Here is a 21,523-nt window from a genome sequence, read left to right as displayed (position 1 = left end):
TTATCAAATTGCATCCTCAAAGTTGGCATCAGTTAAGATCCTTCTCATAAAGTTCAGTACAAAAAGGCCAAAACTGTGCAAAATGATAAAAGATGCAAAATGACCCGAACAAACAAAAGTTAAATTTCTGAAAGCATCTGTGTAACTGAAAATAACTGACTTTGAGTTTTCTTTCCTTAATGACGGCTTCCACACTGAAGAGTGTTGTATTAGTATTTAGTTTGGTGCTTTCAAATCAGCCAGTCGAACATTAATTAGACAATCAAAATCAGTTAATACTGGACAGACCATCTTGTTTATCTTTACAGGAATCGTCTTCAAATTTAAATAAAATGATAACTCAAGTGCAGCAAAACTTAATTATTAAAAACTGCTTCCATATCCACATTATTAATTACTGTTGAATCTATTTACAGAATTTTGATAAAACATTAAAACCTCTTTGTATGTTTAATTTTGATTCAAAATAAAATAAACATCCCTCATGTGGTGAAGAGAAGTCGGGCTTCACTTTTCTTTTGTATGTATTTTTAATTTGGTGGCACAGCTGTATTCCTCTCTCTGAGAGCCCCTCAAGCATCTTGTCAATTAGAGGACACAATGTTACAAAAATATATTACATAAAGGAAGAACAGGACGTGCCTGAAACGGTGACTCCATCAAAATAATAATAAAAGAAGCTTTAAAGGAAGAGCTTTTACTTTATTCTTTTTCATGCCCAATAATAAAGAGGCAGAAAGTCTTTCTTTCATATCTTTTAGCTAAACTCTGTAGGCATTTGGTAAACCACTTTTATTTAACATCACACCATAACTTATTAGAGTATATAGGCAAGAAGAAATGTTTTTATTAAATTGACAGTTTGAATATTAAAGATTTATGTCACGTTTCTAGAGTCACCAAAGAAAGTTTTAACACAGAGATCATGAGTTCAACCATACAGGCAATGAAAAACAATCAGAAAAATAATAAAAACACTTAAAATAACACTACAGCTGTTTGACTAATTAAAGATAACTTTTGCAACGTGTTTTTTAAATTATGGATTTGGAAAGGGAACATAAGTTTTTACTGAAAATGTTTTGTTTTAACATGTAAAGTCAAATAAATGCCATTGCTCTGGATGAGAGTTGTTTCACTTTTCTTTTCATTTTGTTTTGACTCATCCTGAAAGAAATAAATTAAAAGCCTGTAACGTCTTTTTGCTTTGGCAGAGCATCAGGGCGTCAGGCCTTGTCCTGCTGGAGGCCATTCTCTGCGGCGCACTCCTCCTCTACTTTCCGGTAAGACGCTCCGCGCTAACATCTGCTTTCATTTATTTTGAATCAAGACAACCTGGAGTTAGTCGTTTACTCTATAGCATACGTGTCAAAGTCAAGGTCCAAGGGCCAAATCTGGCCCGCCGTAGCTTTTTATGTGGCCCTCTAGGCTCCAAATGACAGATCCCCACAAATTTTTTTTCTGACTTACTGCAAATTTAAGTTAAAGGTAACTGCTGCCTCAGCCTGACTTGACGTCAAGTGATCGATACGCTGACTAATAAAAAGTCACGATTAGCATCGTACATTAGCACTAAAATTTCTTAGAAATATTTATAAATTAGCACCACAAATTCAAAACAATCATAAAATCCTGGATGGACTGACCAGTGTGAGAAGATGATCGATGTTATTTAATCTTGAGTAACATTTACTGAATGCTGCAACAAACAGCTGTTTATTGATATCTTAACCATTTAATTGGTTTTATCAAGACGCTCTGGCACAACCGGCCCTTTAAGAGCATTCTGATTTTTGATTTGGCCCAAATGAAAATGAGTTTGACGGCTGATGTAATGATGGTTTTTCCACAATGACTGTGCGCGTTTTCTGCAACCAGAAATACTTTCAAACTTTGTCTTTCTCTAAAGAGAAAACACATAATTCAGCCTCTGTATTCCTGTACGCCTGGTTCTGTTGATGAGCAGAGTGAGTGTGAGAGAACAGAAGAGGCAGAAGCAAACATCCTGCGGCTTGTTGGTGACCCCCTGCCTAACATACACCATCAAGTCGCCATCTGTTGAAGAGCCTCACATGCTGCCTCTCAGTTAGTCGCACAGTTTCTTCCTTTCAGTGTGTTTTCATGCTTTTTGGCCTCTTTAATTTAGGAGGTGTTTTAATTAATTAAATACAGACGCATTATGCCAACCACACCCTGGCATTTTCTCCCTCTTCAGCAGTGGTCAGCAGTCAGCAGTGGATATAATCTAAGAAGAAACACTGAAATCTGTAATTTCCAGATTTTGTTTTGCATTGAGAAATATTTGGACGACATGACAGGAGGCATATTTGTTTAATATTTTTTGGTTTACGGAAAGTGAGACGTTTCAAAGACCTCCTGATTGTTGAACCACATTTGAGGGCATTGCCCCATTACCTAGCAACAGCAGCAAAGCCCAGCCCCGTTCCCTAGCAACCCAAATGGAATTCCAGCATGTTTGGTCAGCTGGTGTTACCACTGTATGCTCTATACAATGGCTGCTGGAAAAGATGAGGGTTTTGTTGTTGTCTTGTCATCCAGAAACCACTTTCTGCATTCCTGTTGGTTATGCAGGAGGCTCTACTTCTGCTTTTCAAAGATGTACGATTGTCTAACTGAGCGTCTGTTTGCAGCCATTTTGACATGTGAGTGTAAACGCTGAGCTTATTTGGATTTTAAGTGACAAGATGCCCTAAAACATCTTGTACTGATCATTATCTAAAAAGAAAATATAACGAACATATTTTGTTTTGCACATAGATCTATGTTAACCTGTTCAGGGAAGTATAATAGGTCACCTTTAAAGCACATTTGGTGTTTGAACTATTAAAATAGACAGTTATAATAATTTTTAGTGGTATTGTTTTCTAGTTTCACTGTGGGTCCACCGTATGTAAACTTCGCTGCACTTGTTTCTGGCTTTGGGATCAAAATTAAGCAACTGATTCTGTAATAAAGTGGATACAGGATTTAAAACATAGGTTAAGCTTTCATATGAAGCTTTTAGATCAGCTTCCTTTTGTCTCAGTTTGTCCTATTTAAAGGATATAATGATGCTTATGACAAACTGGGGGTTTATTAGCCACAAACTGAATTAATATAAAGTGCGAGAGAGTATAATTACTTTAAAAACAAATCAATTTGTGTCGATCAGTTCTATTTCAAGCCGAACCTCCGCAGAACCTCATCATTTCTTCAGATGATTAGGCTCCCCCGTAACACCCACGAACCCATTGATTTACCTTGAGCCACCATTATATCTTCCTCTTTGGTGCTCAGGGAAATGGATAATTGCAATTTAGTTGCAATCATGCAGAGCCGCACGCCTTGTGAAGCGATACAAAGTAAACGTAATTAAAGCCAGCTGATTTAGAGCTGGCTAATCAATGCAATTTGCTGCGACAAGGTCCTGGAAAGTGGTAATGTTTAAAATGTGCAGAATGAAAGTGAGCCTGGGAGCTCAGCGAATGAATGAAAGGCAGATATTTCTGTTTCCAGCTGGCGTAGTGATGGCAGCGGCTGCTAAAAATAGAGGGCTTGTAAAGGGTTGAGCTTCACTTTGTAGATTAAGTCAGATCTGCAGAGTGAAGGCGTCTGGATTCGGTTTGATCTGTTCTGCAGAAGTGGTCGCCGTCGCTGATCTCGTTTCCATGGTTTAATGTCTTTGCTCGACACCGGGCCGATCTCCACCCTGATGCATGCGACTCCTGTGCATCGCACACAATCCAGAGCTGCAAGGGCGAGAAGCTTCACTCTAAATATAGATCCTGAAATATTCCTCCAACCCTGCTGCTGCTTCCATTTTAAATAATTCTACTGTTATTAAGCAGCTGGACACGCACGCTGCTCCCACCGCTTCTTTCATGGAGGAGAAATGCTTTTCCTACCCCAGCACACTGCACAAGTCTTGCCAAGTATTTTTGGTTTAGTTTCTAGTGCAAATATCTTAGTACACTTAAAATAAGGCATAACTAACTCACAAAATTAGTTTTTTCCAGTTTATTCATGGCTTCTACTTGTTCGAGTCGAGCTAATTTGTCTGTGAACGTAACACACCTGGTTGGGGCTCACATATGGTGGTATTTACAAAAGTTGGAAACAGCTAGCTTAGAAACCGACCCATACCTCCTCCCTCCTGACGTGTTAATCAAATTACTGACTGCCTGAATTTACAGCACATGATTTATTTTAATATGTCATGAACAGCGTTTCCCCTTAAACCAGAGCGGCTTTAAAAACGTACAGAAGACGAGATGCTAACCAGTTTTTTTCATACATGTTAGGCCATGGTTACGGATAGATGTGTACCTTCTCCACAACGCGATATTTAACATCTTTCCAATCATACTTACTTATAAAGTAAATGAACATTAATCTTCTTGCCTTCTATAAAGTGTTCGCTGCTAATCTGCGGTTACACCGAGCGCTGCCAGTCATTATGCAAACACCTTTTTATCTTTCCTCATTAAAAGTTATAAAATAAAATGACAAGTTTGGTTTCTATCCTTGTCTGTTTGTTCAGCCGACCACCGCGTCCTGTGACCATTTCTACTGGGAAACCAGCTAAATAAAAGCGACATTAGGCCACCAGGTGTGGCGGAGCTCACCAGCTCACACCTGAGCCCGCTCCGCTCCGTCTGTCTTGGCAGAGCGGGCCGAGTTTCGAAGAGAGTGATCCCACGTACAAAGGGTCAATAGGAGATTGTCTTAAATCTGGGAAAGAGAAATACTTGTTGCATTGACAGATTATTTTTTCCATATTATACATGAAATAATCTTCCAATAAAACTGGTACTTTTTCATCAATATTAAGGAATTATTGTCTCAAAACAAACTCCAATGTCTTGCTGATGAGAATTACAGGAATACTAAGAGCTTAGCTTAGCTGTCAAGTTAAAATTGTCTTATTTCTAAATTAGCACCAAAAAATCTTTGATTTTTATTTTTGCAAAATTCTCAAAAACCTGATCTTTCTGTTGCCGAATTTAAATCTCAGTTATCATTTCAGCTTTCTAATTTAGCCTGTAATTCCAGAGAGATTAGGCCAGTCGCCGTTGCTTTTATATTTTATTGTTTATTTGGCCAATTTTGTGTTTTCTGATTGCCTTGTGCCTTTGGTTTTTAAATTGCTTCATAAATAAATGAATGAATAAATGATTAAAATGAAAAGACGTTGTTTAATTTTAAGAAGTATTCATGTTACCAGTCTATTAATTGGTTTTGCCACTACATCCTGGCCCTTTAAGAACATTCACAGCCCAAAATAAAAAGGAGTTTGACATTTTTTCCCTAGAGAGATGAAAAACAGTAACTACCTGGAAGGTGCATTTCTGGGTTATTTCAACTTCAGAATAAAAAGTAAAGAGACGCGTTTCCTGACGCGTCTCTCTGAGCTGGGTGGAAATATCTCCGGATCTGAGCGGCGATGAGGAGGGGAGGGAATTGCGACTCGACTCCGATCTTGCCTTGAGCAGAGGCCAAGCTGGATGTAATTTACACTCAGCCCACCTCAGGGAGCAGCAGGAGGAGAAACCATTACCTCCCTCCAGAAAGCCGGTCGTCCCATGTGGCAGGGAGTGTCAGCTTTCATATAAAAATGGATCCGTTGCTATTACAAGATCCCACCTATCCTTAGCGGCATCCCCTCCCTCTCAGTCGCTCTGGAGGAGCTCAGGGAAGAAGAAAAAAGCAATGAGTGGGAAATGATGACCACATAAACCGGCTCCACTCGGTTTCTTCATGTCAAAACATTAAAACTAGCATCAGATCTTCTGTTCTGACAAAATGATTCCCAGAGCTGCTGCATTTCTCAGATGGAGAGAAATTCCCCCTCTTTTTTTTTAGCTGGTTGTAGTTTTGATGACAAAAGGCTGAAATTCAGCACCGTCTGATGTTGAGCTGCTACTGCAAACCAAAAGCAGCGAGTTTACTCTGCGTCACGGACAGATGACTCATGGATGATGTTTTTATTTTGGCATTTTCATTTCAATAAGTGCTTCGTTGTGAAGTTGCTCTTGTCCTCATCATGCTCAGCTGCCAGTAGAGACAATAACTCCATTCAGGCCGTAATTTTCAATTTCCACGCTGATTGAATGACTAAATGTGGTTGGAAACTATTACTCTAGAAATCCAAACCAAAAACAATAAATCCATCCATCAGTCCAACGCTTATTCAAAAATGCTTTTAGACAGTAGGACTGGGTGATAAATGTAAATAAATTTGGTTTTTGAAGATTAATTTTTGGGAAATCTGGATGTTTTTACACTCTTTGAGTTGCCATATGGATGTTTTACAGCTTGGACTTTGAATTTGATAATTGATTAATCACAATCTGATTAATCGTTTCAGCCCTGCAGACCACAGGCTAACATAGATTAGCTGCCAAATAAAAAGCATTACTGAACCAATCAATCCACCTATTGATCTCCTATTGATCTCCCTCCCTTCAAGATACTTAAACCGCCAACACATCAGAGCCACTTCATCACGGTGAAGAGGTTTGAGTGTCTGGACAACTCCAGGAGCTGTATGCCGTTTAGACGCGTTTCCCATCACAAACTGGTTTTGATTGATGGATAAAATGTAGAGGATAAATTTCAGAGATGGTGGAGCCTCATTTTGGAGCTAAATGTGATGAAAACCTTTACCAGTTGAGTCTGGTTGAATCTGACTACAGGAAGTACCAGATGCCAGACCATAAATGAGTATGGAAGACAATTAGGGCCACTAAATAAAAAATTCAGAATCAGAAATGCTTGAATTGTTTGTGCACCATGAGGCAAATCTAGTCTTTCTCTTCAAATCTACCAAATAAATTTGGAACAGCCTTTCAGAGTGAATTAAGTTAAGGTTTACAAATCCTGTAACAAGGAAGAAACAGTTACGTTTTTATATGCTAACAACTTAATTGACATATACCTAAGAATGTTTGGTTATTTTTTTAGGATTTTTGACAAACTGACACATAAAGTTCTGAGTTCAAAGTCAAAATTCTGAGGAAAAAAAATAGAATTTTGACTTATAGAAATTCTGAAAAAAAGTAAATTCTTAAAAGAAGTCAAAATTCTGAGATTACAGCAAAAGTCCTGAGTCAAAATCAGGATTTTTCTCAAACTCAGAAAAATTTCGCTTTTAAGAAAAGGTCAAAATTCTGAGAAAAAAGTCAATTCTTAAAAAACAAATCTAAATTTTGAGGAAAACAGTAGACCCTGAGATTAAAATCAAAACTCAGAAAAAAATCAAAAAGTCAAAATTCTGTGAAAAGTCAGAATTCTGATTAAAAAATAGAATATCTTCCACTGTGCTGGTGATACTACTATCCAGAGTAAAAGTAAAAAGTTTACTAAACAAATTTGGATCTTTCTTGAACTGTAAATTGGGGATCAGAAAAAAAAATCAGCGCAACGATCACAAATGGCCCCTGAACCACACTTTGGACACCCCTGCTTTACTGTATCAGTTTGTGGAGAAGATATAAAAATGAGAGTGCAGAGAAATTTATTTTTACTTTTCATTTTCTTTTTTTTATTTCCTTCACTCAACAAAAATGTAAAGTCCATGTAACAAAAAAAACGTTACGAATTAAGACATAAAAAGACGTATAAACTTATATCTGCCTCATATTCAACTCAGAATACTACTAGATATATTTCAAATACATTAAAAATAAACAAAGATTACAATTTCTTTTAAATACAGAAAGAGATTTAGATTGTTTTATTTCAATATTGCTCCATAACCTGATAGATGAAGATATTGATGTCTTTGTAATCGACATCCTGTGGGGTCATGACCTCCACAGGATGCTGGATCAATCTCTGAACATTGACATTTTTATTGAATTCCTGTTAAAACTTCATTAGAAGCTGCTTCTCCTAACAGCGAAAATAATCCACTTCCTTCCTGATGTTATTTTTTAAAATGTTTTTTCCTGCCCTGCAGCGAGAGCTAATTATCCAAAGCGTCCCGGCGCGAAACACTTGGTGATATTCTCTGTGGTGCTTCCAGTCGTGTTTGGGTTTTTTCCCATTCTCACATGAAACCTTTTGGGCTTTGTTTGTGTTTGGAGCAAACCCAAGTTCTGTTTATGTTAATGCCGTAATTATGGCTTAGGGTCGCCGTTACAGTAAGGTCACTGTCTGCTTCAGATCTAGAAAGCTGCCAAATCTCTAACCCAGACAGTTAGTGTAGTACAACAAATCATGCAAGTGGCAGTAATGGCTCATATTTGTGAAAACTGACAAGACTGAGAAGTCGGAGCCTGACGGAGTCTGACAGGATCTTGGTGTTTCTGAGAATGTCTAAACTTGGAAACAGATTATCCAATTCTGAAGACTGAAAAATGAAAATTTCCAGACTGTTTTGTATACCACATTAAATTTCATCTGATAATAAGAAAAACTGGTTTTCATATGTAAAAAATAGACCCAAAGGATGTTATTTTATCATGCTTACATTATTCTGGGATGCAAAGCTTTCAGCGTCCAGCTTTAGCATTGTAGTACAGCTAGCTGCAACAGGAATGTAGGAAAGATTTCAATGAACAATTGCTGTAAAATTCAGAGTTGTTTATGGTCAAAAATGTTTAGCCACAACCATTTTTGGCCTCAACTAGTTGTTTTTATATAAAAGCTAGCTTTAGCACTGTAGCACAGCTACCTCCAATAGGAATGTATGGAAGAGTTTAAAACTCCCATGAGCAATTGCTGTCAAAGCCATACAGTTACTTTTGGTCACATTTTTTAGCCACAACAATTGTTGGCCACAACTAGTTGTTGTTGTTTCTTTCTTTATATAAAAGTTAGCTTTAGCACTGCAGCACAGCTAGATTGAACAGGAGTGAAGGAAAGCATTTATAACTCCCATGAGCGATTGATGTAAAAGCCATACAGTTACTTTTGGTCACTTTTTTTTTGCCACAACCATTTTTGTTCTCAAGTGGTTGGTTGTTTTTTTTAATATAAAAGTTAGTTTTTTCTTTGTGGCACAGCTAGCTGCAACAGGAAGGTATAAAAGAGTTTACTTTTTGCATTAAAACTCATGGATTTTTCATGGTGCATTTGTTCATTTTAAGGAGTTCTGAAGATAATTTATAATTGAAGTCTAAAAAGTAAAAAAAAAAAGTTAAATTCATGGGGAAAGTCGGTGTCTCTATGCCAAAGCAATATCAGTTTTACTAACTCAGAAATGATCTTTAGGAATTAAATGAAGACAGCAAATCTTGTGCTAAAGTTATTAGCAGTGAATAACAAATCTGGGAGCTGCTTGTTGCACCACAGCTGGGTGGTTTACATCATGGGACGCTTTCCAGGCCCTGAAACTGCATGACTACCAGCTGGTGGGCGCTGAAACGAGGAACGGTTCAGAAGAAAAGATAATCAGAAATAAAGTGCTGATTGAGCGAGCAGATGAGTGACTCCTTCTCTTGTTCCATCAGACCTCGCTGATTTATCAACACCTTATTAACAGTTGGAGATAAATCTGTGCATGATAATTTAAATCCTGTGAAATTTAGCACACTACCTGTTGTTATTCTCAGCCTTTCAGTGTTTTCCATTTTAATCACTTCTGTCTGAATGCATTTTTTTTAATGCTGTAGATGTTTGTTAAATCATTTTCCCTTTTCTTGCAGAAACGTACAAAGAGCATTCAAACAACATTTGTACATTTTGTGCCACAAACCTCCATTCATTTTATTTGGATTTTATCTGATAAAGTCAGAAACTGTTTTGCTTCTTAGATCTAAAGTCTGGATTTCATCTTCCTTAAAGGGCCAGTATCATGTAAAATGGACTTTTTTTAGCTTTACATCATTTTATAATGTTATTACTTTATCAAAAACAAACTTGGAGTGTTACTTTGATTCTTCCATGCATGTTTAAGAAATCCTTTAATCTCCATGGCAACCATTCAGCTGTGGAAAACGCCTGGGCGGACCTAGCTCCGCCTTTGAGGCGCAGCTCCTCCCCCCATTCAGCTCCTTCAGACTAGCCAGCAGCAGTTAGCAAACACCTGGTGGAAATGTGCGTCTGCTGTAGCTCCTATACTTTTCTCAACATGGCTCCAATATTGACCCCTAAAAAGTTGTTAAAGGGTTAATAGAGGAGCCATGTTGAGATGACTTCCTGAAGGCGGAGTTTCAAAAAGAGCAGGAGCTTCTTAAAGAGACAGAGGCCCAATTTCAAATCGCAAAGTTACATTTACTTTAAGTCATATTTGATATGTACAGCATTTTAATAACAACTGATAGGGAGAAACATAGTACTTCATCCGATTTCTGACCCAAATAATTCACCTCTGAAGGTGGTTGGGAAAGTTTAGTCTTCTGCAGGAGTTTCTCCAAACTTTACTTTGCTTTTTTGTGAATTTGAAAACGTTAAAACTGCAGCATATAACTGTTATAAAAAATAGTTTGTAACTATTTGTTGAAACTGTCACCATGTAATGACAGGATGGTGAGACAGATCACTTTTGAAAAAAGTCTAATTCCTCTGCCTTCTCCCAGTCTTAGCGTTGTCAGTTACAATCTGATGCGGCGCTGCTCGTCCTCCCTTTTCCTCCCAATCTGCTCTCTGCTACGCTGCAGCTAGCATAGCACCAGTTAGCTGAGCCACCAATGACGGCGGATAGATGGTTTTCCTGTAACAGTGAGTTGTTTCCCCATCATTAACACATTTAACAGCGTGTACGTCAGGATGATTGACAGCGCTAAGACCCTCCTCCTGGCTCTGACTGGTTGTTTTTGTTCGGGAGCGGTGGAGAAGATCGATCTTTTCACAGATTGTCTCATAACAAACCGTCACAACATGGCGACAGTTTTAACAAATATGTAAAAAACATTTTTTAGTAGAAGTTACACCCTGCAGGTAAAAAGTGTTTCTATTCTGCAACATAAAGAAACACGCTGCGCTTCAGTTCAGGTATCCTGAAGAGGCTGAGTGAAGAAACTAAACCTGTCTCATTCACAACTGAACATGTAAAACAAAGTTAAGAATTGTCTCCATATCTGTGGGTCAAACGCTGTACGTTCACACAGTCCTGAATCCCTTTGCTTACAGACGCTGCTGAACCCTTAATGCGCAGCACTTAGCATCGATTATTAATGGGAGGTTTGAAAAGTGAAGGAGGGCAGAAACTGATCTTCCCCTTTTGCTCGCTGGCGTTAAGAGAAGCCGGCCTAAAGATCGGGGGCCAGACGCTTCCCAGAAAGCTCCTGATGCAAAGTGCATCACCAGAGCAGCCGAGGTTTCTGAGCGCCAGGAGGAGACGCTTGAGGACAAAGACCGTCCTCAGTTTATCTGAAATACACGTGTATATATTTTGACTTATGTTCCTCTTTTGGTTCTCACGACGGCTCAGTTTGTCCGTTTTATATTTTGAGTTTTGTTGCTTATCGACTTTTGTCGCATGTTTTTTGTGGCTGGTTTATGGCATTATCAAGTGGAGTAGTGTATGTCACACATTTGTGGAGTTTTTTTTGTTTTTGTTTTATGCTATCATTGACAAAATCCAGACCAGAAATTAAAATTTTAACTGTTTTATGTGGATCTGAAACGCCGAACAGGGGTCTATACTCCAGACTTGAGCTTTTAGACGTCTCTGTTTCAACAAATAATGAGGATTAACTTCAAACTGAGACGGTAATTCAGTCCTTTGATTCAGGGACAAATCTAAACAGTGAATTAACTGTGATTACACTGCAAAAACACAATCTTACCAAGTATAAATATCTGATTTGAAATAAAACAAAACTAACTTACAAATAACTTTTCAGTAAGATGTAAGAGCTTGTTTTAAGTCAGTTATTCCCTAATATTGATGAAAAAGTACTAATTCCACTGGGAGATTATTTTCACTTACAACACTGGAAAATTGGTGTGTCTGTGTTTTATAGATGATATTTAGAAACAAGTTTGTGTTTATTTAAATCAGGGGTCACCAACTCCAGTCCTCGAGGGCTACCGTCCTGCAACTTTTAGATGTGTCTCTGCTCAAACACACCTGGATCAAACAAACTGCTCATTTCCAGCCTACTGCAGAGAGGAATGAATGCTGGTGAGGAAATTCAGACATTTTGGAGCAGAGGTGAATCTAAAAGTTGCAGGATGGTAGCCCTTGAGGACTGGAGTTGGTGACCCCTGATTTAAATCATCCGATGTCTAATTTTTTTCCCACCACAAACAAAACCAGCACTAGATTCAGATCCCAGTTAAAAGCGGCCATCTTTTCTGGTCCCTGGTGGTTTTCCTACAGCCTCTTGGTTACCTGAGTGAAGTTGGCCCCCCCCCACCTTCTTCAAATCAGACAAAATTGGTGTCAAACGTTTGTGCTGGTTTGTGCAGCAAAAATTTTCGTTTGTGCCGCTATCATTTAAAAGATATAAAGAAATGTTTCTAGAGGTCATCCAAGGTCAACCACCCCCACACCTTCTCCAAATCAGATAAAATGGGTGTCAATCAACTCGGCTACGTTTGTGCTGGTTTGTGCAGCAAAAAATTTTTTGTTTGTGCTGCTTTGGCTTTAAAGATATTAATGAAAGTGTAAAGGGCAAAAGGTCAACCAGCCCCTCAACTTTTATGAAATCCAACTTTCTTTATATCTTTAAAATGATAGCGGCACAAATGAAAATTTTTGCTGCACAAACGGAGCACAAACGTTTGACACCAATTTTGTCTGATTTGAAGAAGGTGGGGGGGCCAACTTCACTCAGGTCTCTTGGTTCCCTGCGGACCCAAATGTGCGTCGGCCTGTTGCTCAGTACCTGCCAGGATTGCTTCCTTTTCGTCATCTCTTGATCTCCGTTTCAAAAAGACGCTCCAACGTGAAGTGAAACACCTGGTCTGCAGGTAAAATGAAAACCTCAGCATTCACTTTCTGCTCCCTGGAGAAGCTGAGTCAACCTCTTCCATTGAGTCAGAGGTTTCGGTTCTGTCGGCTGCGGGGCGAGGATCCGGGCTGCCGCTCCGCTCTCGGCTCCTCCGTGTCCCTTAACTGACTCAAACCCGGTGAGCGCCAGCATGGCTGCATCTTTTCTGCTGCCTGAGGGAACGTATTAATGCCTCAGCTAATCCGATTACCATTAACAATCCCACAGGGGAAATCACTGCACATCTGCAACGGACAGATAATTATGTCGCCTCAGATGTTTGTTTCTGTCTCTTCTTTCTTTTTTTTTTTGTGTTGGCTCTTTTCATGTCGCTGGAAGGCCATCAGGGTTTATTTTTTACTTTTAGTTTTTTTTAGTTGGCAGCAGTGGACCGGCCACATTTCAGTGTGTGGAAAACACGGGTTGATGTCCTCTTCTGGGTCTCGGCGGAAAAGCTTTCTGTGATGAAGAACGCCAAGAACAGCTCTGAAATGTCAGCACACGTTTTAACTGACCCATGCAGTTTATGAACTTATCCTTCAGATCACGCTGCAAAACGACTTCCAGTAGCTCTGATTCTAGAAAAAGCAGCAACAGCAGCCATTCTGGTTGCACTACTGGTCCGTTCATTGTCACTTTACATCACGAATGTGAGCAAAACTTTGCTCAGTAGATTTGGTTTGATTTTGAACCAAATTTGCGACGTTTGTTACATTTTCAGCTGCTGCGGTTTGCTTTCACAAACGAAACCATTGGAAAAACTTATTGTTCCCCTCCTCGCCTGTGGTGGCGCTGCACCAAGAACTATAGAAGGAAACGACATGAAAACCTCTGAAGAAGACGCTTCATTCTTCACAAAACGTAAATAAAAATGGAGCGGCGTCAGATTTGAGTGGTTTTGGGTTTTCTGTTTCGTCTTTGGTGAAAACTACAACCCACTTTTGCCAGTAGCGCTAAGCTAGCACGTTTGTTTTGGTTGGATTTACCCAGGATGCTCTACTCTGTAGTCCACATCCTGCTTTTTGGCGTTCACACGTCTTATGTAATTTCTTATCCAATGTAAACATCTCAGTTGAGAAATTGTGTTTTTCAACATTAGCAGAATATTGACAAGTTTTCTGCACATTTGTAGTGAAAATGGAGCGAATGTTCTGATAATGTCGAACAAATCCCTCTTGCCAAATATTTTGCACTACTTTTCACTAAAATTTTCATGTTTGTTATTATTGAGAGCAATCCATTAACTTTAAAAAAATAACAATAAAATTACATTTGCATTTTTTTAAGTTCACATTCTCGTGGCTTGTGGATGGTTTCACTTTGACGATTTCAGTTTGCGTCTCTTTGAAAGCTCCAGCCTCCTGAAATATTATACAATGCTGTCGTATTAACGGAGGCTGTATATCGCAGTAGTGCATTATATTAATGTATATCGTATTATCACCAGAGGTTTCAATAATCGTAGCTCTTCTTGTATCTGCGGTTGAGTTAAAAGCAGCAGCATCTGCCTGCCTCACATGTCAACTGAAGCATGAACTGATCCCATCTGCTGGTTTATGTGAGAAATCTCAGGAGGTTCTTCAACTCTATGATAAAACTTTTATCCTCCTTGTTTGTGGAGACAAAAGATGCTTCATTTTACATCCTAATACCTTTAGCTTTGATGGTTAGAAGAGTGAAAAATGAACGCAGTCTGCGTTAAACGGCGTGGGAGAACGTAGAGCCAGCAAACAGAGTTAATGAAACCCTGCTGCTCTGCTCCAGACGCAGATCAGAACAAACATTTAAATAAAATCACTTCAGTGTTTATAGAGCTGTTTGCTGAGGCTGCAGCTTCCTCCGACTTGGATTTAATTTCCCCACTGAGGCCGTTGTCTTCCCACGACAGCGTAAAAACGCCACTGGGATCAGAAACAAAAGAGTAAATTTACACCAAAAAATCTCAAATTTTCTAGAATTAAACATGGGAATATCTGAGTGTTAAAAGTCGCATATTTTCTAGAAGAAGAAAAATTTGTGAAAAATTTGAGATTTTTGAAACACTGAACATTTTCATAGGTCAAAAATGTATTTTTTTCTATACTTTTTTTTTTATTTCTATGATTTTCTTTTTTTAAATTAACATGTCCAAATAAGAGCAAGAGTTTAATTTCAGTTTGTTTTTGTTCTGTAGAAAATTTTTTACTTTTCAAACTCGAACTTTTTTTTGCTTTTTGTATAAAAATAAAAATAAAAATTCTGGAAAAAGGGAGCAAAAAGTCAGAAATGTTCTTGTGTTTCTGTAGAAAATTTGAGATTAAAATCAAAATTTGAGTTTTTCTAGCAAATTTTTTACTTTTCATACTCAGAAATGTCCTTATTAGAACATTTTTGAGATTAATCTAAAAATTTAAGAATTTTTTTTAGCAGAAATTAGCTTTTTTCATTATTATTTGTTGAATCCACAGTGGTCCCAGTGCGCCGTTGTCTTTCAAACCCTGGCTGGTTTTTGTCTGCTTCCAGGTCGGGATTCTCTACTTCCACCCGAGCGTTTTCCGCTGCATTCTGCTGCGTTGGGTCCGACTGCTGGGCTTCGCCACCGTCTACGGGACGCTCACTCTGAAACTCTACAGGTGCTCTCCATTATTCACTCCCATCGACTTCATCCACAGCAATTGCACCGAATCTCACATTTTAATTCCGCTAAAAGAGTCAAGAGGTTGTGTGTTCCTCAGCTACTTCATCACCAGACTTTATTTTGCATTCCTTGCCAACATAAAGTAATTAAGGAAGCTGTGGCCTTCGCTAACCTCTAAATACTACAGAGACAAATGTGATGGCAAGAAGAGGAGAAACGACTGCTGGCAACAAGCAGCGATATTAGTGATTAGCTGCAGGAGGAGCTTCTTTTTTATTTGAAATATGATTCTTTCAAAAGTAGAGCTGGAGATTAAGAAGATGGGGCTAAGAGACGGCTGTAAGTGGACATTAATGTAGCACAGATCAATTTTTGATGGGGCTCATTAGTGGAAATTATATCGATGTTGCTTTAAAGGGCAGAGCCTAAGAATAGCAGGTTGTTTTAATGTCTCTCACGCCGGTGGGTTCAAAACCCCACCAGGGGGCGCTATGGTGGCCTCAGGGATGGAGAGAAGAAGAGGAGGAAAAATGTAAAATAAAAAATCTAATAGATATACGATGACATATTAAGGCTATCAGACATAAGAAAAAATGTCTAGAAATTTTGAGATTAATCTCTGAAATTCTGTAGAAAAAACAAGATAATTTCTGATTTTGAAAAGTAGAACATTTGGCTAGATAAAAATCTGAATTTTTGTGATTCTCCTCTGAAGTTTTTTAGAAAGAACAAGACAATTTCTGAGTCTGAGTTTGAACAATTTAAAATTTGCCTGACGCAAAGAAATTTTTAGATAAATCTTGGAAATTTTCAAGAAAAAAGTTAATTTCTGAGTTTGAAAAGTAAAACATTTGCTGGAAAAGAATCAGAAATTTTGTGATTAATCTCAGAGATTTTCAAGAAAAAACAAGGAAATTTCGATGTTTCAAAAGTTGAAAATGTGCTAAAAAAAACTGATCTCAAAAATTTTCAAAAAAAAAAAGTTTGAAATTTTGATAGAAATGCATGCAGAAATTTTGAGATTAATCTCTGAAGTTTTCAAGAAAAATATTTTTTCAGTTTCAAAAGTTGAAAGTTCTCAAGAATTTTCTAGGGGGAAAAATTGAATTTTCTAAATTTGAAACATCAAAAAATGTGCAAGAAAAATTTTCAGAAATCTTTTATTCAGAAAAAAACTTCAGAAGTTTTTGAGTTTGAAAAGTCAAAAGTTTTCTTGTTGGTTGTGCAGGAGGCTCCACTTCTGCTTTTCAAAGACGTATAGTTGTGCATCTGTTTGCAGTAATTTTTAGGTGTGAGTGTAGAGGTCAACCTGGGGTCATGGCCAGCCAGCAGCAGCTTATTTGGATTTAAAGTGACAGAGGCCCTAAAACAGGTCGTTATGAAAGGAACTAGCCAGACAAAAATCTCATTATCTAAAAACGATTTTGTATAGAATATGTAGTGAACATGTTTTGTATAGGCCACAGAACCGTCCTAACCTTTTTCTCCGCAGGGTGTTGAAGGTCTTCCTGTCCCGCACAGCCCAGCGGATCCCCTACATGACCAGCTGGCGAGTCCTGCGCCTGCTGGCCATCATCCTGCTCATCGTCTGCTGGTTCCTGGTGGCGTGGACGTCTGCCGTCTGTCAGAACCCAGACAGGAAGCTGGCGCTCATCGACGTGGGCCACACGCCCGACGGGAGTCAGTTCGGCATGTGCCTCCTGGATCGCTGGGACTACATGATGGCCGTCGGTAAGTCCGCACACAAAATATCTAATTCAAGATTAGGATCAAAACATGTTACCTGATGGCCAGATTACATTCCACGGTGAATATAAATATCTACAAAGATATTATCCCATTACAGATTTCTTTTAATTTAGTTTTTAAAAGTTTCACATCATTAAAGCTGCAATTTGTAAATTTTATAAAAAAATATGTTAAAACATGCAGAGAAATGAGACAGAAAAGATCGATCTCTTCTACTTCCTCCTCGAGCTACTATGCACAAATGCACCGCTCCCGACCAAAAACAACCAATCTGAAACAGGAGGAGGATCTTATCGCTGTCAATCAACCTCGTGAACACGATGCTAAATATGCTAACGTCAGAGAAACAACTCACCGTTACAAGAAAAACTGTTTATCCGCCATAATTGGTGGTCATGCTAACTAGCACTAGCATTTATGAGAGGCTGTGCTAGCTGCAGCACTGAAAGAGCAACGGAGGCATGATTGACAGCGCTAAGACCTGCCTCCTTGCTCTGATTGGTTGTTTGTAGATAGCAATAGAAAAAGGCAGAGGAGCTGATATTTTTAGATAATCTGTCTCATAGCGTACATAGTTTTAACAAATATGTTTAAAAAATAATTTTTTATAAAAGTTACATCCTGCAGCTTCAACATAGAGCCAGGCGGCACATCTTGTAATAATATTAATCCATTAAATCCAGAAAGATCTTTTTCTTCTCCACAACGATGCAGCTTTTATTCGCTGCTCCGTTTGAGAGGAAAGTAGCGGAGGCAGATGAGAAATCAAATATGCTCATCTGTTGTGTCCTGTCTGCCAGCCAAGTCTTTAAGAGAGAGAAGAAGCTTCTAACAAACAGATGGGCCACAAGCAGAGACACCCTGCTGTGCTACTGTACACTGAGCTCGCAGTCTCATTCTGTTCATTAGGCGGTAAAAATAGGATATGCAAGTCAGCTCTGTCTCTGCCTGAACACGGCTCGTAATTCAGACTCACCAGGAAGCAATAAATCTTTCAGATTTTAAGAAATACACCTGCTCTGGCTCGCAGTCAGAGGTCTGATTCAACTGCAGTCCTGTGTGGTTAATTTTCCTCACAGCTCCCAAACAATACTATAAATTTAAGAGAGCCTACAGCAAATTGGGCCTGACTGAGCAGGTCTGCGAATGCAACAAAAACTGCACTTTCAGCACTAATATTCTTCCATTAGAAACAAAATAAATACTCTAAATATTGCTGACCAATCGGAAACATTATAAATATTTAATTTAAACATACTCAGTGAAACAGATACTGTGAAGAAAATTATTAACTCAAAGTCTTCAAGTTTTTAAAAAATTACTGTTTTTTTAACATCTTCTCTTCAAGTGCAGTCAGTAACATTCAGGCTGCCTGATTTAGGAAATAAAATCATAAATCTGTCAGGTTTGATTTTTAGTTGAACCCAAATGCAGCCAGAAAGACACAGAGAAGCAAATAAAAATATAAATTATATTTTAAAATATTTTTTTAGCTTTTTCTTTAAATTTTTGTCTCTTTTCTGTGATTAAAAATATTTAAAAAAAGGTCAGACACAAAAAAGCAGACCACAAGCCAAAGCTGCAACCAACATATTTGTGGAGCAGAAGGTTTTCCTGTGTGTCTGAGGAGGAAATATGTTGAACTTGGAGAGTTGTGGCGTTTTTATGAGGATTGTTGGTCAGCATGATTTTTGTTGAACAGCGGAGTTCCTCTTCCTGCTGTGGGCCGTGTACCTTTGTTACGCCGTCAGGACCGTGCCATCGGCTTTCCACGAGCCTCGGTTCATGGCCATCGCCGTTCACAACGAACTGGTGCTGTCAGCCATTTTCCACGTCATCAGGTAATCCCCGTTCTGCTCCCAAATGTAACCCAGGTGTTTCAGTTCATCCAGGATGTTGCAATGGGTTTTTTAAAATTATTATTATTAAAATTACAGATTTTCCAGCATCTTTTTTTAAAAAGTTGTTGCGTTACAAATAACCTTTTCGAAAAAAAGACTGGATTCTAATACTTTTAATGTCTGAAGTGCAAACAACATTTTCAAGTTTTGTGAAGAATTACATGACCTGTAGACACAATGTAAGTGAATTTCTAAATGCTTTTTTTTTTCAAAAAGAAAAGTAGAACAAGACAAATGTTACCATTGCTGTCACACTTGCCTCATCTTGAAACAGGAAGTTAATTAGAAAAAGGTTAAGAGGATTGGGTAAAATTCAGCCGAGTTGCACTGATTGGTCAGACAAGGAAAAAAATACAGAAAATATTAAAGGGGGATTATGGCAAAATTCACATTTTGCTCGATTTTGTTTTGCCATTTGTGTCTCAACTGCTTCTAAAAACAGTCCAAGCACTTTAACAAAAACCCACCAAGCTGGGTTTTTTTGGCAGTAAGTTAATGTTTTTTTGGTGTCTGGAAAATGAGCCGTTTCAAAAACCTTCCGATAAGTCACATTCTGTGAGCACTGCGCCATTACCTAGCAACCCCAACCAAGCCCAACCCCGTTTCCTAGCAACCAGAGCAGAATTCAAGCACATTTGGTCAGCTGGTTTTAATGTTACGTGTACTGTACAATGGCTGCTGGAAAAGACAAGAGTTTTGTTGTCAACTTACAATCCAGAAACCACTTGCTGCCTTATTGTTGGTTGTGCAGAAGGCCCCACTTATGCTTTTCAAAGATGTACGGTTGTATAATTGTGTGTCTGATTGCAGCCATTTTCACGCCTGACTGTAAACGTTGTTTTAGGGGCTTGCGGAGTAACACTGTCTTTAAAGAAAATTCTGATAACCACTCCTAACTTTAAATGCACTTCACATTTATGTGCCATTTTGTTTATCACATAAAATCATTAAGCATAACTTCCACAGGCCTGTTTGTTGCATGTGACATGAGAGCGAAGCCTCATGTTGCTGTTTCACAGTGAAGTTCCTCTGCTCTGCACGTCAAATCGCTGCACAAAGATGTTTTAAACGATCTGACATCACCGCAGCTATTCTTAGCCCCTACGTAGAGATCAGCTCCATCACATTACTTACTAATGAAGAGCGCCACAGTGATTTATTTTCTGTGACGGCATTAAAGGTGAAATTATCGGCAGACATATTTTAGCTCTAAACAAACATTTATTCGTCTTGAATGTTTTGCTATTCATAGGTTTTCAAGGAAATGTTGAGTTTTGGAGGCTTTTGAACTCCATATAAATACTTTGTGTTTATGATTGGTCAGTTGAAACCTTTTTGTTTATTTATATTTACTCTGTTACATTTATTTGAGTAACTTTTTGGAAAAAAAATACTTTTAGGAGTATTTTTACTATGTTGTACTTTTTACTTTTAGTTGAGTAACCTTTTAACCTTCATGTTTAATTTTAACAAGTCAATGAAACTTGTCAAAGTTTTGGTTTTACCTCTCTATGCGCTGTACAATGGCTGCTGGAAAAGCCAAGTGTTTTGTTGTTTACTTACCATCCAGAAACCACTTGCTAGATATACGGTTGTATAATTGCACATCTGTTGGCAGCCATTTTAATGTGTAAGGTGAGCACGTAGAAATATTTGCACTAATGTATGATGTTAAATGTGACTTTTTATTAATCGCCGTATTGACATGAAGTTAGGCCGAGGCAGCAGTTTTTGGCCAGTTTTGAGAAAATTTTGCAGTAAAATTAGAAAAAAATGTCAATTTTGTGGATTTGTGAAAAACTGGACAAACTTCATGATGTTATTTGGAATCCAGAGGGCCACTTAAAGAGCTACTGCGGGCCAGATTTGGCCCTCGGACCTTGAATTTGACACATTTGATGTATAAGTCTACCTCAAGGAAGTGTAATACGTCACCTTTTATAAATTAGAGTAGCTGCTTGACCCCACAGCGGCCGGCTGGAGCTCAGGCTCTGGGTTTGTGTTTTCATCGGTCCTTTACCCCGGTGCAGGGAATGAACTGACGACTTGGGCTGAGGACAGACAAAACGCCGGGGCTATTAAACCCTCATCTGCACAGAAACTCATCACCAAACATGAAGGAGGACAGACTTCAAAGCTTTCGGAACATTTCACATGCTGGACCTTTGCCTTCATCCGCGCCTTCGAGCTATTACTACAGTAACTGTTCATTAATTACCCATTTGCCCACTTTAATGAGGCTGCTATATGACATTTGCTTGCATTGTGGCGCTCCAGAGAGGACATGCCTTCAAATCCTCATCATTCCTCTCACCGCTGTTGTCTAATTATTTCACCCAGCGTTTGGCTGTCGGATGCAAAAATAGACCGAC

The 21,523-nt window shown here is 38.5% G+C and overlaps 1 protein-coding gene across 2 annotated transcripts in view; it reads left to right on the top strand.

Moving 5' to 3' along the window:
- gpr158a (G protein-coupled receptor 158a) overlaps positions 1 to 21,523 on the top strand; it is a 72,950-nt gene that overhangs the window by 44,720 nt on the left and 6,707 nt on the right. For both annotated transcript variants that reach the window (XM_008396494.3, XM_008396493.3), the window contains exons 5-8: positions 1,215 to 1,283; positions 15,387 to 15,496; positions 16,994 to 17,232; positions 18,953 to 19,091. In XM_008396494.3, coding sequence (XP_008394716.1) covers positions 1,215 to 1,283; positions 15,387 to 15,496; positions 16,994 to 17,232; positions 18,953 to 19,091 — 557 coding nt within the window. The remainder of the gene's footprint in view (positions 1 to 1,214; positions 1,284 to 15,386; positions 15,497 to 16,993; positions 17,233 to 18,952; positions 19,092 to 21,523) is intronic.

Source organism: Poecilia reticulata, chromosome 20 (assembly GCF_904066995.2).
Source record: "Poecilia reticulata chromosome 20, P_reticulata-male-v2, whole genome shotgun sequence".
Taxonomy (NCBI): Eukaryota; Metazoa; Chordata; class Actinopteri; order Cyprinodontiformes; family Poeciliidae; genus Poecilia; species Poecilia reticulata.
This window is presented reverse-complemented; position numbering and strand designations above follow the sequence as displayed.